The sequence below is a fragment of the Citrus sinensis genome, chromosome 8, assembly GCF_022201045.2.
Source record: "Citrus sinensis cultivar Valencia sweet orange chromosome 8, DVS_A1.0, whole genome shotgun sequence".
In the NCBI taxonomy this organism is placed as follows: domain Eukaryota; kingdom Viridiplantae; phylum Streptophyta; class Magnoliopsida; order Sapindales; family Rutaceae; genus Citrus; species Citrus sinensis.
Genome location: NC_068563.1, coordinates 23,647,793 through 23,665,080, shown reverse-complemented (window position 1 = coordinate 23,665,080; position 17,288 = coordinate 23,647,793). Strand labels below are relative to the sequence as shown.

Here is a 17,288-nt window from a genome sequence, read left to right as displayed (position 1 = left end):
CTAAATTGCTTTGGTGAAAACACTTCGTAATTATCCAAGTACAATAACTGGACTTCATAATTTCTAAGTTAAGAAAGTGTAAACAACATGATCAATGAAACTAACACATTAACAATATATCAACATCAACTCATACAAGTACAAATGGTCCATCAAATATAATATCATACAAGTAGGATAAGCAATTAAAGTATCCAAAACTAAATTATCCAAGTACAATAACTGGACTTCATAATTTTCTAAGTTAAGAAAATGTAAACAACATGATCAATGAAACTAACACATTAACAATATATCAACATCAACTCATACAAGTGCAAATAGTCCATCAAATATAATATCATACAAGTAGGATAAGCAATTAAAGTATCCAAAACTAAATTAAACATAACTACAAGCTACCGACTTTTCCAAGGTTAAAGAAACAACATACTACAAGCTAGCCAACCAAGCTCTCTTCCTGTCATCAGTCATACTAAGAAAAATTTTCCTCCATTCAAGATCTACGATCTTCTCCATCAGCTTGTTGAAAGTGTCATTGTCGACATCACCCATAGCCTCAGCAGCATCAATACATTGTTGGATGGAATACATCTCAGTTTTCGGAGATGGCTCAGAGCTTTTTTCATTGATCTTCTCTAATTTTTGAATTACGACTTTGGTGCAGATCTCTAAGTAAAGTTCCAACTTGTCCCAAAGTTTGGGAATATGCTCGGACGTTTGGTCGAGTGATCGACGAACTCTTTTTTCCTTTCGACACTCCACTGCAAGGTCCATAAGATCATCATCCTTGGGAGCATCAACGTGAACTCTAGACTTGATTAAGTTTTCAGATAATTCGCGTTCATCATCTGAGGTTGGAGAAAGTTGGCTCAATGATAAATGCATTTGACTTGTTGCTGTATTTCCGCTGAATATCTCCCCTAATATATGATAGTTCTCCAAACCTTTTTTCCGATATGGCTTCACACCTGGTACACTCTACGAAAACAAAATGATATATAAGTACAGGATTTCAATATTGAAAAAATTATGTAACAAAGATAGAGTACAGTACATACCTTAACATAAGCAGCCCAAACAGAGTCTGGTGCAGTGATGGTATTAGTAACAGGATTCCAGTCAAACCCAGGATGCTTAATTAGATCAGAAAATTCACGATATTTCTTGCGTAAGCGGTTGAACTTTGACTTAAGTTTTGGTATGGTGTATCTTTTATTAGTTTCTGCAAATAACTCATCATCTATAACACACCAATGCCTCTTGATAAATGTCGTTTTGGAATCCAATTCTCCCATTTTGACGTGTTTGTGCAGGATACGAATAAATATTCCTTCACTCCTTGAAGACCACTCGGCTTTATCATCACCATCAAAATCATCGGAAGCCATAATTATACGTGCCAATTTGAGTTTCAGAAATTCAATCTGCCAATAATATGGAACCCCAAAATAAATATCATAATAAAACATGAATGTGATCACCAGCAAGCTCAGAGACTTGAAACTCAAACCAGCATATTTGCACGTATCTTGAAACAATATAGCAAAATCAAAGTTACTAGAATCAAAAGATAAAGAACGAAAAGACAGAGTTGATGAAGGTTCAGAAGAATTCAAGATATACGGTACTGAAAGAGACAGGTATACCTTGTATCTATGGGGATTGAAAAGTTCGAAGAAAATTCCAGCAGCAATGTGTGAGAGGCTAGAGAAGAATGCTGTGCACTATGCTTAAACGCTTCACACGAGCTCACTTCTATCATTTAAGACACATGGTTCTAGTGCAGATTTGTTATACTTATTGAGATCATTATAGTACTGTTATACACTTGAATTAACTTGAAAGTTATCGAGTTCTAATGATATAACATCAGCATAGAGGATTACGATTCATCACTGCCATAGAAATCATTAAACAATCAATAGCACAATTTACATTATCCATACAAAAATGAGAAAACCCATATCTCAACATGTGGGATTTTGAACACTCAACTAGAAAAATTATGAATTAAAGATTCAAGAGCACTCATTTAAAGTGATCCTGTCAGTTCTTAGCACCGAGAAGCGCTTTAATTACATTGTCTTAGTTTGTGTACATATAACAAGGATAAGATAGTTCTAAGAAACCCAATCTGTCTTTTAAGTTCTACACACAAACAACTGAAGACTAATGGGTTTAATTTGAAGCTCATTACAGAAATTTGAGAAAACCCTAACAAAAATTAAAAACTTATTTCTTTAATTTAGCTAATTTTGAAGTAATACCAGCGAGAAAATATACATATATTTGGCCACGGATAGTTATAGTGGGAGAAGAAGAACAGTACCTGGCTGGCGTCTGGTCCTGGTCTACGGGTGGAAAACGCCGGATACGAAACAGTGAATCCTGTTTTCAATGGATTTGGGGATTTCTTTTCGCAAAACAGAAAAAAAACGGCGCCGTTTTGTCATTTGAGCACAAACCTGCGTTTTATAGTATATATTTCTCAAATACGGCAGCCGAGCTCGTTTTCCATGTTTTTTCTTTCTTGAAAAACTTAAAATGAAAAACAATTTAAAAAGGGTAAATATCATGAGAATCCTCTTTGTTTCGTTAAATATGGACAGACTCCAAACATTATAGAAATCTTCTTATAAGTTTAAAACGTTCTAAAGAATCAACACATAAACTCCAAGTTTGTTTGTTAAATATATTGTGTCAATCCTAATTAAGAGGGAACTTATCTCGATTCATCATATTTTTAAACTGCTTTCTGTAGCCGAGTTATTCCTTTTGAAAAGCACTCTGCTCGTCCCACGTAACCATCATACGTCAATTTGACCTAAAAAGAATAAAGCATCAAAGCTGATTGTCATTTCCTATTTAATAGAAGACCAATAGGTTCGTCTTGGCTTAAAGATACTATATTGAAGGATAATTTGGATATGCATGGAAGGTTGGTAGTCGATGAGAATCTAAGAGTTAACGGTCGGAAGAATATATTTACAATTGGGCATATTACTGATATTAGAGTAAGTTTAAAGATAAATATTTAAGAAGAGACAGATTTCTGACACGACACTAATAGAAATTGCGAATGGGTGCATTGGTTTTACCTTGTTTTTGTCAGCATTCTATTAATTTTTTCGACTTGGTTTAAGGAAATTGCTAATGTATTGTTCTTGGTTGTATATATAACTGCGTGGCAGGAAATTAAACAGGGTATTTAGCACAAAAACATGCTCAAGTGGCTGCAAAGAACCTGAAATTACTAATGGCTGGAGAAAATGAAAGCAAAATGACAACTTATAGGGCGGAGTCTGAAAATATGGCAATTGTTTCCGTGGGAAGGAGAGACGCAATGCAATCAGTTGCCATTTATAACAATCAGTGGCTGGATTCCAAGCTACTTCAAGTCTAGAAACTTGTATGTTAGTTGAAACAAGGGAGCAATTGGGCTTATAATCTGATGATAATATTGTACATTCTTGGGATGAGCGAAGCTAACACTAGTTTTTAGGGTGAACTGAAATTTTTTAATTACTATTTAAGTTCATGATACGATTGAGATAAACCAACAATTCATCCTAATTAAGAAGGTTTTCTTCAATTATAGGGTCTTGCTTAAAATTTTCAAAACAGGCATGTAAACTAAGAAATTTGTGTAATTAATTAACAAATTATTTTCCAAAATCTTACCCGGACTGTCCGGGTTAGCCACCCTTTAGCTTCCCCTTGACATGTGAGTTCAGTTCGTTTGACATCTTACAAGGTACAGCCTTTGTAATCAACTTTCATTGTTTCAGCTTGAGGAGTTGTTTGCTTAAATATTATAAAATGTCTTCATGAGACTGGCAAAAGCATTGTTTACCGTTTGGTGCAATTTTCATTATTGCATTATTATAGCATGAGTGCACGAAGAGCAAGTAATTTTCATTTGCCATGAAATTAAATAAATTAAATTTTAAGGAACAAAAACAACCATTTTTATTCCGTCCAATCACTTTCCAGTTTGGAAAAATGCAATCTTTTTCAATATATTACGAGGAGGCACAAACTTGCACTTCGCACATGAATGGCAAAGAAATTGCGTAACGAAATCATTCATTTTATATATCAGCATAATTATTGAAACCCTGCCAAGGAAAAAACTACAAAAATTTAGTGATAGAGTTGTAAATTCTCGAATAAATTTATTTTGTACAAATTGATGTGGTATAAATTTAGTGGTTAGATAAAAATATAAAATAATAAAAATAAATTATGTGGATTAACAGATATTTAATCCAATCAATTAGGATTTACAAAATATGTTCATGCTTTTAAATTGTACAAATTTAATTATTAAAACCCTTATTCATCTAAAATATGCTCTTCAATTTTACAACAGACCTTGAAAGGGATTCATTTATCCCCTAAAATTAAATTTTTAATCAGAAAATTTGTTTGCTTCTAAGTGGTTGAGCATCCTCCACAGGCCCGAAATTCCGTTAAACTGAATGTATCATTTTTTATTTTTTTTCTAATCTAGGCGATGGTCCGTCGCCCAAAAACAGTTAGTGGGCGATGTTTCATAAGATCAGTTGTTTCAGAGTACTGCACAAAAAGAAACATGTTCATATGATTTGCCAGACAGAAGTCTATCTAAATTGCTACATATATCAAGCAATGATTAGTGACCCATGACTTAACATACAAGAAAGTATTTTGACATCTTCACAAGCTGATGCATCTTCAGCAGGGCCGGCTTTACAGTATTAGGGGCTTTAGGCGAATTTTTTCTTTTTTTTTACGAGGGCTCTTTTTATTTAGTAATTTCAATACTTAATAAAACAATAAAGAACTAAAAATCCATTTAAGTTTTTATTCTTGAATTTCAACAAATAATCAAGAAGATTCTAAAAATTTTCAAAAACAAAATCTAAAATTTACCATTAGAAATTATACAAAAAGAAGCAAACGAATAAATGAGAATAATATTATTTTCAAATAGAATATTTAGAATGGTAACACATAAAAAGTTGAGATCATGAATTGATGGTTAGATAATGGATATGGACTTTGTATTTCAAGTAACTATTTTTTTCTTTTTCTTTTTTGAATGAACTAATGCATGTAATAATCTTCATTGTAGAGAAGAGAACAAGAAATTTTTCATCTATAATTTTCTAGATTATAAGATTTTTAGTAGAAATTAAAAAGGAATACTCAAAGTCAAAGATTTTAATGTTGAATAATTGAGCTTTTTTAAGAAGTTGAAAAGATAAAAAATTTGCTTATTTTTATTAGAAAAACTAATAATGAATAAATTAATGGTTAGACAATATTATTAATTATATCTCTTTAATAATAAGATAACCAATTATAGGTTTTTATATAAAAAAATTATTAATTATAGGATAATTATTAATTAGAAATATGTCTAATAGGCTTTTCTACCACACATAATTTTTTTAAAAGATTTTATTAACTAGAGAATTATTACTAATACTAAAAAACTGAGACCTTTTTAAAATTTGGGGCCTTAAACGATCGTCTTGTTCGCCTTTACTTAAAGCCACCCATGATCTTCAGGCACTGTCTACGAAAGTTGCAGAATCTGAATTATCAGATGCTATCAGATATTGTATAGCAGATGGGATATAATCTACAGCCATGTCATAAACTGAAAAACAAGTGTTAAAGACTATTTTTCAAAACTTTATCAGTTTTTTTCATTAAGCATCTTTAAGATATTAAGGTGTCGCAAAAACTAGATCATGCAACGACGACTATGATGGAGGTATCGTGAAAAATAAAATAAGAGTAATGATACAACCACAAACTCTTGTACAAATTTATTTTGTACAAACTGACGTGTCATGATAAGATTGGTTGAATGAAAATATAAATTAATAAAAACAAATCATGTGGGTCAAGTGATATTTAATTCAATCAATCTTATCATGCCACATCAGTTTGTACAAAATAAATTTGTACAAGAATTTGTGGCTGTATCATTACTCATAAAATAAATCAAATTCACCATATCCAGCAGCAGATTATGCATCACAAGTCCCTTTGTCTACTCTGCATCTGATATCGGATGAGGGTACAGTTGAGTATTTCTCAAACGGTAAGGACTAGTTATTGTTTAAGCCAAACTATAGGGGTCTAATTAATTCTTTTAAAGGCTTAATTGTTTTAAATGACAATTTGGCTACCAACTGCCCTTTAAATCTGTTTTTAAATTGATAAGAATGACTGAACGGAAGGGACATGGAAGGTTGTAAAAAATGGGCAACTTGTCATCTCTGCATTCGAACATTTTCCTTTCATCATCTTTACTTGGAATTTGGTTAAAGCCGCGTCCTTATATAAGATAATGACCGGTTAAGCGTTCTAAATCGAGAATCAGATGAGAGGCAGAAGCAAAGCAGAGCATCTGGGAAAGAATTAATGGAGAGTCGGCGGCAACAACAATCTGAAGGAAAGAATAAAAGAGTGGTGGTGATCGGAGGAGGGGTTGCTGGTTCCCTGGTTGCTAAGTCTTTACAATTCAGTGCAGATGTTACCCTCATTGACCCGTAAGCAAATCTTTCTTGTTTCTGTTGATTCATATGTGAATATTCTGTTTTTCGTATGCCATAGAATGATAAACTGTTGAAAAAGAAAGATTCAATATTTGTATTTTCAGAAGGGCATCTTGCAAATAAATCACCAAAGGGTAGTTAACAAAGTTGGTGGCTAAAGAATTGTACCTATGAACTTTTCTTTATGTAGGGGATTGTTCTATTCTTTGTGTTTTAAGAAAGAGTGAAATTGAAACAGGAAAGAGTATTTTGAGATCACATGGGCAAGCTTAAGGGCAATGGTGGAGCCATCTTTTGGAAAGAGATCAGTGATTAACCACACGGATTACCTCGTCAATGGTCGTATTGTCGCTTCTCCTGCAATCAATATCACTGAAAATGAAGTTTTGACTGCAGAGGGCCGCCGTGTTGTGTATGATTATCTTGTCATTGCCACCGGCCACAAGGATCCTGTCCCCAAAACTAGGACAGAGAGGCTTAATCAATATCAAGCAGGTAGAAACTGTAGTTATGCAAAGCCGCCTAATTCATAGTATTAGCTTTGTCATAGCTGCTATTGTAATCTCAAGTTAAACTTCGTTTTGTTTGCACTGACAGAGAATCAAAAGATTAAATCTGCTCGTTCGATTTTGATTGTTGGAGGAGGTCCCACTGGTGTTGAGCTTGCTGGAGAAATAGCTGTTGACTTCCCGGAGAAGAAGGTTACTCTAGTGCACAAGGGGTCGAGGTTGCTGGAATTTATTGGACCTAAAGCCGGTGATAAGACTCGAGATTGGTTGATATCAAAGAAGGTTGATGTGAAGCTGGGGGAAAGAGTCAATTTGGATTCTGTTTCAGAAGGAAGCGACACGTATCTGACCTCAACAGGAGATACCATAAATGCAGATTGCCACTTCCTATGCACAGGAAAACCAGTAGGTTCAGATTGGCTTAAGGATACTATATTGAAGGATAGTTTGGATACTCATGGAATGCTAATGGTTGATGAGAATTTAAGAGTGAAGGGTCAGAAGAACATATTTGCAATTGGAGATATTACTGATATTCGAGTAAGTGCTTCTATGATTTTTCCTCAAGTATTCTAGCTTTCAGGAGCACAAACCAGTAGTATTTATTTCAATGCTTGATGAGATTGCTAATTAACTTGGGTCAAGAAGCACTTTATTTAGCTACAGTTTGCAATTTCTGTTAACTACAGCAATCTAGTTGCAATAAACTCATATGTAATGTTTCAAATTGACTATGAGGTAATTGCTCAAGGAGATTTTGAATCGCTGTTGAGTGGTATGGTCATTTCATTAACATAGTATTAGCTTATATTTTGATGTTATTGTTGTCTATCAAAAATTGGTTACCTGCATCACATGCTTCTCCTTCAACTGAGCCATGCAACAAGGAATGCTGTGTGGCCTAGATAGTTTTTCATGCTTTCATTTTGAAAATCTAATGCCTATTACTGATTGGATAATGCATGACAGGAAATTAAACAGGGGTTTTTAGCACAGAAACATGCTCAAGTGGCTGCAAAGAACTTGAAGGTATTGATGGTGGGAGAAAGAGAAAGCAAAATGACAACTTATCGGCCACATTCAGCAATTGCAATTGTTTCCCTGGGAAGGAAAGACGCTGTGGCACAGTTGCCATTTATGACCACCATTGGTTGTGTTCCTGGCTTAATCAAATCTAGAGACTTATTTGTTGGGAAAACAAGGAAGCAAATGGGCTTAGAACCAGATGTTGCACATGCTTAAGAAGTGAGTTCAGTTCGTTAGACATCCTACAGGTGTAACATTCTCAATTTCTTTGTTTCATTTAATTTGTTGTACTGTTTATTAAACTTTATTGTTCTGGGTTTGCTTGGGCATTTGTATTTTTTAAGGTTTGGTGTGATTTGATTGTATAAAATATAAAAATAACATATTTGCTGTGAGTTTTAAATTGCCAATACTGTGCAAAAGCTTTTCACAAAAATTATTATTATTATTATAGCAAAACGAAGCTGGACTTCTTTATTTACACATAAGTTGACAAAAATAGGTGAAAAAAAATGAAGAAGAAGAATAAGTAAAGAAAACAACATAATTACAAACAACAAACACTAACAAGTAGACAATACAGCAACTAGCTATAGCAAATCCAGAGACGTGCCGAAATTCTGGATTTGCTTATATGCAGATGACACAAATGTGGAAATAGTTCATCCAATTTAAGGCTACAAAAGTAGGATCAGCAATTGATGTATCCAAATCTAACTCAACTACACATTACTAAAAACTAAATAGTTTTCACAGTTAAAACAACAATATATTACAAACTAGCCAGCCAACCTCTCTTCCTCCCATCATTCATACTAAGAAAAGCTGTTCTCCATTCAAGATGCATTATCTTCTTCATCAGCTTGTCAAAAGTGTCAGCGTCAACATCTCCCAATGCCTCAGCAGCATCAACACATTTTTGGATGGAATACATCTCAGTCTTCCTAGTTGAAGCAGAGCTTTTTGCCTTGATCTTTTCTAATTTATGTTTTAAGAGTTCACTACAGATCTCCATGTAATGTTCCATCTTGTCCCAAAGTTTTGGAATATGCTCGGATGATTGGTCGAGTGATCGACGAACTCTTTTTACCTTTTGAGGCTCTGCTGCAAGGTCCACACGATCATCATCCTTTGGTACATGAACAAGAGCTCTAGCCTTGAATAAGTTTTTGGGAAGTTCACGTTCATCATCTGACGTTGGAGAAAGTTGGCTCAATGTGACATGCGTGTGACTTGTTGCTGTAGTTGTGCTGAATATCTCTCCTAACATGTGAAAGTGCTCCAAACCTTTTTTACGATATGGCTTGACACCAGGAACTTTCTACAAAAACAAAATGATATATAAGTACACAATTTGAACATTGGAAAATAGTATGTAACTAACAGTTTGAAAGTAGAAGATATACCTTAGCATAATTCGCCCAAAGACTATTTGGTGCAATGACAATATTTGTAACAGGATTCCAATCAAAGCCAGGATGCTTAATTAGATCAGAAAATTCACGGTGTTTCTTGCGTAACCGATTGAACTTTGACTTAAGTTTTGGCTCAGTGAATCTTCTATTAGTTTCTGCAAATAACTTATCATCTATAACACTCCATATCTTCTTGTTAAATGTCGTTTTGGAATCCAAATCTCCCATTTTCACATGTTCATGCAATATACGTATAAATATTTCTTCATTCCTTGAAGACCACTCAGCTTTATCATCAAAATCAAAATCATCGGAAGCCATAATGTGCATAACTTCTCCAACTACCAAGAAAACAAAACTTTGAAACTATACTCTCTTATAGGTGTCAAGATGTCAAATATTCAAACCATTAATATCAAGGAAGCCAAAATTCAAACAATAACAAGTTACAATGACATAACGTACATGTCATCTTTATCCAATCTTAGATACTTGAAACTCAAAACCAGCACACACACGTCTTCAACCGATGTTGTAAAATCCAAGTTACTAATACAGAAAGTCATAGAGGGAAATGACAAAGTAGAGGAAGATTCAGATAGAATTCTAGCCAAACTTAGTTTGTTACAGGGCTAAAACTGTAAGAGAGAAGAATGATCATGTTATGTCTATCAGGATATAAAAAATTGGCAGAAAATTACAGAGTTTGAGAACAATAGTGTGACAATACACCTCATACAAGGGCTCACCTCTCTCATTTGACATATGGTTCTGGTACAAAACTTGTTATGCTTTATAATAGAACAGTTATACTTAAATCAAACTGAAAACTCATTGAGTTCCTACGAGACAACAATGACAACAACATACATAAGGTTATTAAACAATAATTGGGTTAAAGGTAGTGCTGTATTTTTCCGAAAACTTGTTTTTAGGTTTGTTAATTTTAATGCAAGACTCTGCGTTTGCTCTTCTACTGCTTATAAGCTTATACAATATTGCTGCGTATCTGAAGCAACCGTTCCCATTTAGAGAACTTTTAGCTCTTAGCAGTAGAATCATCAGAAAATTAATCTTATACGTACAACAAAGACAAAACCCACGTCTCTGCATGTGAGATTTTGCATACTCAACGAGAAAACTTATGAATCAAAGTTTCAATAACACTCATTTAAGTGACCCTGTGGGTTCTTAGCACTGAGAATCCCTAAAACGTTGCTTACATTTGTGTTAATTAGTGTTTAAAGAATACTCATTTATGCTAGTTGTAAGAGACCCTATTTGCGTTAGAAGTCTTAAACACGGACAACTGAAGATGAATGGTTTTAGTTTGAAGCCCAATTTAGAGTGAGAAGAAGAACAGTACCTGGCTGGCGTCTGGTCCGGGTCCCTGGGTGGAAAACGCCGGATACGAAAGAAGTGCATCCCGTTTTCAATAAATTTGGGATTTTATTTTGCGAGATAGTCAAAACGACGACGTCGTTGTACAGTTTCCAAACGCGATCCTGCGTTTTAATGAAATTAACATATTTTTAAAATACGGCAGCAGGGCCCATTTTCTACGTATTTTATTTTTCTAAAAACAAAAACATAAAAAAGAAGGGGTGAATTCCATGTAAATTCCAAATATTTGATATAATAATAATAATAATAATAATAATAATGATATTTTTAGTTCTGTTGCTTAATGCTTACTCTGGATATTCAATGCATCCTATGTAAGAGCAAATATTTTATTAATAAAAAAAATAATTGCAAGAGATGATCATGCATAGCTAAAGTGGAAAATTATTTGTATTTCAACAAAAGGAGGGGAAAAAAAGAAAAGACTTATGTGATTAAGTTTAAAAATATTTGAAATTTATTTGATTGATCAAATTACTTAATAAACTAACTTTTTAAATAATTTATTTTATTAAAATTTCCCTTAAGCAAATTAAAATTGCTAAAACTAAATTTTTATCTTAAGCAAATTACAATTGTTAAAAATAATTTTTTATTGGATAATATTTTTTTTTAAACTCTTCCAACTCATCACTATATGATAACCTACTTTTCTTAAACATTAAGTTGTTGCTTGTATCCAAATATTGTTAATTGTATCTACATCATAACACCTAAGTCAAAAAATGACAACTATTGGTTTTATGGAAGATTTTGCACGGAATTTTAACCGCAAAAGGTATGTGTTTTTTAAGGGTTCCTCTATGATGCTGTAAATTTTTTTACAGCATCAATAATGTATTAATTATGAACCATTAGATCTAATCAATGGTATACAATATTTGTACTAAAAAAATAATTTAAAAATAATGGTAACCGTTCAAGTGGATAGATAATTTTTGTAAAATAATTGTGACCACCCTTAGAGTTTGAAACAATTTCACTTAAATAGTATATTTTTTTTAAAATTACTTTTCAGCCCTCCTTTAAATTTGTAATATGATAATTTCTTTTAAATAAATCTTCCAAAATCAATTACCATTAAGTATAAAATATAATATCAAGTAGGCTATTTAACACAAAGTCTTGTAATAATTTGTATTGTATGAATTTAATTACAAACCACTAATACCTAAACAATAATGATAATAGAAAGCATTGCAATAAACGATTTTATATGTGTTTTATTAATAATACTATATGAGTCACAACAAATGAGAAATATTTTATTCACCAATTATTATTGAAAAATATATATGTCTATATAACTATAGAGTGAGAAATATTTTGATTTAAATTTTTATCAAAAAATTAAACTATTTATTTCATGCAATTCAATGGTGGATGACATAACATTATGAAATGGTGTTTTGACTTTCAATATCAACCATTAGACTATGAGATATTAGTGGCTCAAATATTGTACCAAAATTTTAAGTTACAGTATCACAAACCATATCTTTATAATGGAAATATAAAAACATACAATGATTTTTTTCCTCATTTTGTCCATTAAATATTATTTGATGTAATATTTTATTTATTGTCACTATTAATTATCATAATAAAAGTAATGACTCTTCGTAGCATATAAATTTTATAATTACTATCAAAGAATAACAATAAAATAATCTTTCATGATTCATAAACTAAAGTTAATTAGAAATATGTGTTAGATTTAACTTTTATGAAATTAACAAAGTGACATTTGAAAATAAAATGAAAACAAGCTTGTGAAAGTTAAATTTTATAAGGCTGAGATAATTTCTTACCATGTCAATAAAAATCTAAAAATATAAATGATTTTCTTTCACTTTTTTTCCCACGTAAATATTATTGAAGGCAATATTTTATTTATTATCACTATTAACTATCATAACAAAAGTAATGACTCGTCATAACATAAAATTTTATAATCACAATCAAAGGATATCAATAAAATAATCTTTCACAATTCATAAACTAAAGCTCATTATGAATATATATTCGATTTAACTTTTATGAAATTAACAAAGTGATATTTGAAAATAAAATGAAAATATATAAGCTTATAAAACTTAAAACTCCTACCATGTAAGGATATTAACTATAAGATAAATATAAAATTAAGAAAATAAGTATGTTAAATGGGTATTAAAAATAATACATACTTCATGATCAATTATATAATGACCCTTAATATTATATAAAATAATGAGTATTTTAATATACGATATTAAATTTTATTAAAACATGTGTGATCAAGTAATTTTTATGTTACAAGCAATCTCAACAATGAGTTTATTGATGTAACTATGACATTTACTTAAATATATGTACTTAGTTGTGTTATTTATTAGTGTTATATCATATATAAATTTTGCAATTGCAACTTATTTATTTGATTTGTGTTAAATAACCTACCATTATATTTTATACTTAATGGAAATAGATTTTGAAAGATTTATTTAAAAAAGATTATCACATTTCAAATTTAAAGGGGGATTGAAAAATAATTTTAAATAAAATATGCTATTTAAGTGAAATTGTTTCAAACTCTAAGGGTGGTCATAGTTATTTTACAAACTTCTCCACCCCTTACACATTTGTTAACCGTTTACCATTATTTTTTAAATTTTATTTTTGCCTACAAATATTGTGTACCATTGATTTGTTAACATATATGTTTCCATAATATTGATTTTGATGATAACAAATAAGATTAAGAATGATTAATCTTAGAATGATTAATCTTTTAAGCCCAAATTATTTAATATTCTTTTTAAATAAATCATTATTTTCACATTATAAATGTTTCATATTTAATGGAAAAATGATTTTATGAAATTGGTTGTTTTTATTCTTTTTAAATAAATCATTATTTTTACATTATAAAGGTTTCATATTTAATGAAAAAATGATTTTATGAAATTGGTTGTTTTTATTCTTTTTAAATAAATCATTATTTTCACATTATAAATGTTTCATATTTAATGGAAAAATGATTTTATGAAATTGGTTGCTTTTCAAGTTTATGGTTTAATTGAAAGAATTTTGAAAATTTTGAAATAAACAAATATTGCTTGAAATTTTGGTAAAGGACTTATTTGAAAAGTGTCATAACATTTTTGGCTATATCATAATTTCAGAAAGTTTTAGGATTAACAAAGCGTTACTTAAAAATTCTGAAATTGGACATATTTGTAAAGTTTCATAACGTTTTGAGCCGTAATACAGTTTTGTAAAGTTCTGGGATCAAACTATAATTTTAAAAAATAATGCACTGTGCAGGTTACTGTAGCATCCGGCTTACCGGATATAAAAACCAGAAAACCAGATACGGGGCAGTAAGCATCCAAAACTCAAACGGCTTACCGGATTTTGTAACCGGCAAGCCGAATAGGCAAAATTCAAATTTTTGCCTTAACGGTAACATAAATCCGGCTTACCGGATTCCATAAACGGCAAACCGGATACGCCCATAATGTGCATAACGGCTAGTTTTTGAGTTCAAACTATATAAACTCAAAACCAATTCATTTTTGGGAATCCAAGCAAGCAAGAACAAGTGCACACAACATATATTGAGCTTCAACTTCGTGAATCATCATTCATTAAATCATTTTTATTCTTCAATTTGTATATCCACTCTTAAAGAGAGATTGATTGTTGTATTTTTCATTTCTCATCAAATTGTGAGAGTACAAGTGTGGGAAACACTTGGAGTGAAGAGATTGGAGAGATAATCTCTTGTTGTAAAGGTTCATTGACACCTTGAAGTCAATTGTAAACATTTGAAGCCTTGGAAAGGCTTGGATAGTGAAATCCTCAAGCCCGGTGTGTTTGGAGGCGTAGACGTAGGCGAAGATTGCCGAACCACGTAAAAATCATTGAGTTTGCTTTCTCTTCCTTTACTCATTTATTATTGTGCTTTCATTGAATTTATTGTTTTCGAATTTATTAAGGCATTAGATTGGATTTGTGTGTGGTTTGCTTAGCTTAATTTTTAAAATCCCAATTCACCCCCCTCTTGGATTGCCTAGTTAGTATTTCATAATTAAATCCAATGGTGCACAATTAAAAACATTATTAATGCTGTAAAAAAATTACAGCATCATAGAGGAACCCGTTTTTTAATTATTTAAATTTTGTTTGCATTATATACTTTATAGTAGTTCAAAATTTGTTTGTCCAAAAGTATATATGTACATATATATATATATATATATACATAGATACATACATATTCTATTACAAATTTATGAACAAAATGAGGATCTTTAATCCAATATAAGTATATAACCGAATAGTTTAATAATTAAATTGTTTTAGAGGCGTGAATATAGATTGGTGATGCCAAGCCAGTTCTCTAAACTTTTTTTATTTTATTTTATCATTATTCTATATTCATTGTTGAATTTTAACGAAAAAAATTTATACCTGAATTAACGAACTTATCTGCAACTATAATTTCGTTTACAGAAGACAAACCATGAAAAAAGGGGAAAACAAAAGATTTATAGAAGCCACTTGTAGTTGTAGTCAAATATATTTTTCACAATCTTTTTTATTCTTACATTAATTCATCAATCGTAAATTCACATTCACTCAAATAGAATTAAGGAATAGGTCCCTCTTAAGTGTTAACAAAATATTGGTTTCGGTTATTATTAGCGGACGGCCTCGATATTCTTTCTGTAAAAACCAGTAGAAAAGCAAAATGACATCATAAAAAGGAGACCAAATCAATCAGTAGCCATTGGTTTCCATAATAGTACAAAGAAAACCATCCCTATTAAATCAGATTATATCATCATCATCATCATCATCATCATCATTACCACCCCATATTTCAAACTCCTCCAAGTCCAAATCATCCATAGCAACTTTTCTTTCACCTCAAAAAAAGTAAAACTGTAAAACGATTCTCTCTACCGGCTAACTCTTTATTTATTACCTTTACAATTTTGTTTACACCACACACAAATTTTTTTTTTTGGCAAACAACAAAATCACACAAGGATTTGTGAATGTCTTTGAGAGGCCAAAAAAAAAAAAAAAAAAAAAATCAAATTTACGATTGTGGCCGGTAATAAACATTTTGGCCCCTAGTTTAGGACTTCAAAATCTATCACATTTATAGTATTTCTCTTCGTTTTTTAATTTATAGCTGAATTCAATATTTCTAAAGTTATTACATTACACAGGAATATATGTTATACATTTATAATACAGTGCAGAAGTCTACTCAACATAGTTCATATTCCAATTAATAGTCTATATTAACTAGAGATAAAGTGTATATCACACACACACACATATATATATAGGAAGATATATCTACTAAATTATTAGTAAATAATTTTTTAAATTAATGTAAATCTAAAAATAAAGGTAGTATATACATATAGAGTAATTTTTTTAATAAGGGATTTCTTACATTATTTATATATAAAGACAAATTAAAAGACAACAAACTCCACACTCCAATACATGATCAAACAAAGTTGTATTAAATTGTGTTTTATTTGCCTCTTAATATATCATTTACTTCAGTAATTTAATGGATCCTTAATTAGATAATGAATATATATTGAGAGAGAGAAAGAAATTTTTTCCATTAAGGATATTCCTCACTTTGTTAAAAAAAATATACTATTAAAAAGTATAAATTTTAACGTATTAATAAATAAAAAATATAATTTTTAATAAATTAAAATTTTATATTTTCTACCTTCACTTTATTAAGGTGAGCATGTTCTCTCTCTCTGTCTCTCTCTCTCTACAAAAGTTTGACGTGGGAACACGCTAAAAAAGGAATCGAAGGATAACGGTAAACTATAAATGATCGTCCGGGTGGTAATTTTACAATATAGCATCGAGATGACGCCATGTTTGAAAAGATACAATTATGTGGGATCGATCATCTGGCTCGTGTTCTGTGTCGTGCGCCTACCGAAGGTCGATTCAAAACAGCGCCGTCAGCATCGCAATCTTTGGCATTTATTTATTTTTGCGTTATATGTTTATTCAATAAATCATTTCTCTTGAAAACGGCTGCATAAGCCATCATTTAATTTGCATCATTTCTCCTCTTCCCTGTAGATTGGTCTTCTTTCATTGCCATTCATACGTATGCCTTTGTATCTCTCTAACTCTCTTTCTTCTTTGTAAGACTAGCTAAATAAAATTATAAAAAAAAAATGGCTTCGAAATCAAAGGTTTTTATTAAGAAAATGTGTGTGGATATTCATAAAACGGGTCCTGCTACTTTGCAACCGGTGTTTGGTACCCCTATTTTGTCTTTTAGTGATTTAACCATTAAATCTAACCAAAGAGTTGCACGGCTGTGCAGATGG

The 17,288-nt window shown here is 31.2% G+C and overlaps 3 protein-coding genes across 3 annotated transcripts; 1 reads left to right on the top strand and 2 right to left on the bottom strand.

Moving 5' to 3' along the window:
- Nucleotides 1-264: 264 nt before the first annotated feature.
- Nucleotides 265-10,888, bottom strand: LOC102608340 (L10-interacting MYB domain-containing protein-like). The gene is made up of 3 exons (XM_052432010.1): nt 10,874-10,888; nt 1,062-1,427; nt 265-981 (listed from the first exon to the last, which is right to left on the bottom strand). Exons 2-3 carry the CDS (start codon nt 1,389-1,391, stop codon nt 433-435), a joined length of 879 nt encoding a protein of 292 aa, XP_052287970.1. The 5' UTR covers nt 1,392-1,427; nt 10,874-10,888; the 3' UTR covers nt 265-432.
- LOC102608630 (uncharacterized) lies at nt 6,208-8,487 on the top strand. Its single transcript, XM_006481473.4, has 4 exons — nt 6,208-6,551; nt 6,796-7,052; nt 7,155-7,606; nt 8,036-8,487. Exons 1-4 carry the CDS (start codon nt 6,424-6,426, stop codon nt 8,306-8,308), a joined length of 1,110 nt encoding a protein of 369 aa, XP_006481536.1. The 5' UTR covers nt 6,208-6,423; the 3' UTR covers nt 8,309-8,487.
- LOC102608922 (uncharacterized protein At2g29880-like) lies at nt 8,619-10,862 on the bottom strand. The gene is made up of 3 exons (XM_025099826.2): nt 9,973-10,862; nt 9,499-9,848; nt 8,619-9,413 (listed from the first exon to the last, which is right to left on the bottom strand). The coding sequence occupies exons 1-3, from the start codon at nt 9,977-9,979 to the stop codon at nt 8,865-8,867; spliced, it is 906 nt and encodes a 301-aa protein (XP_024955594.1). The 5' UTR covers nt 9,980-10,862; the 3' UTR covers nt 8,619-8,864.
- Nucleotides 10,889-17,288: the final 6,400 nt, after the last annotated feature.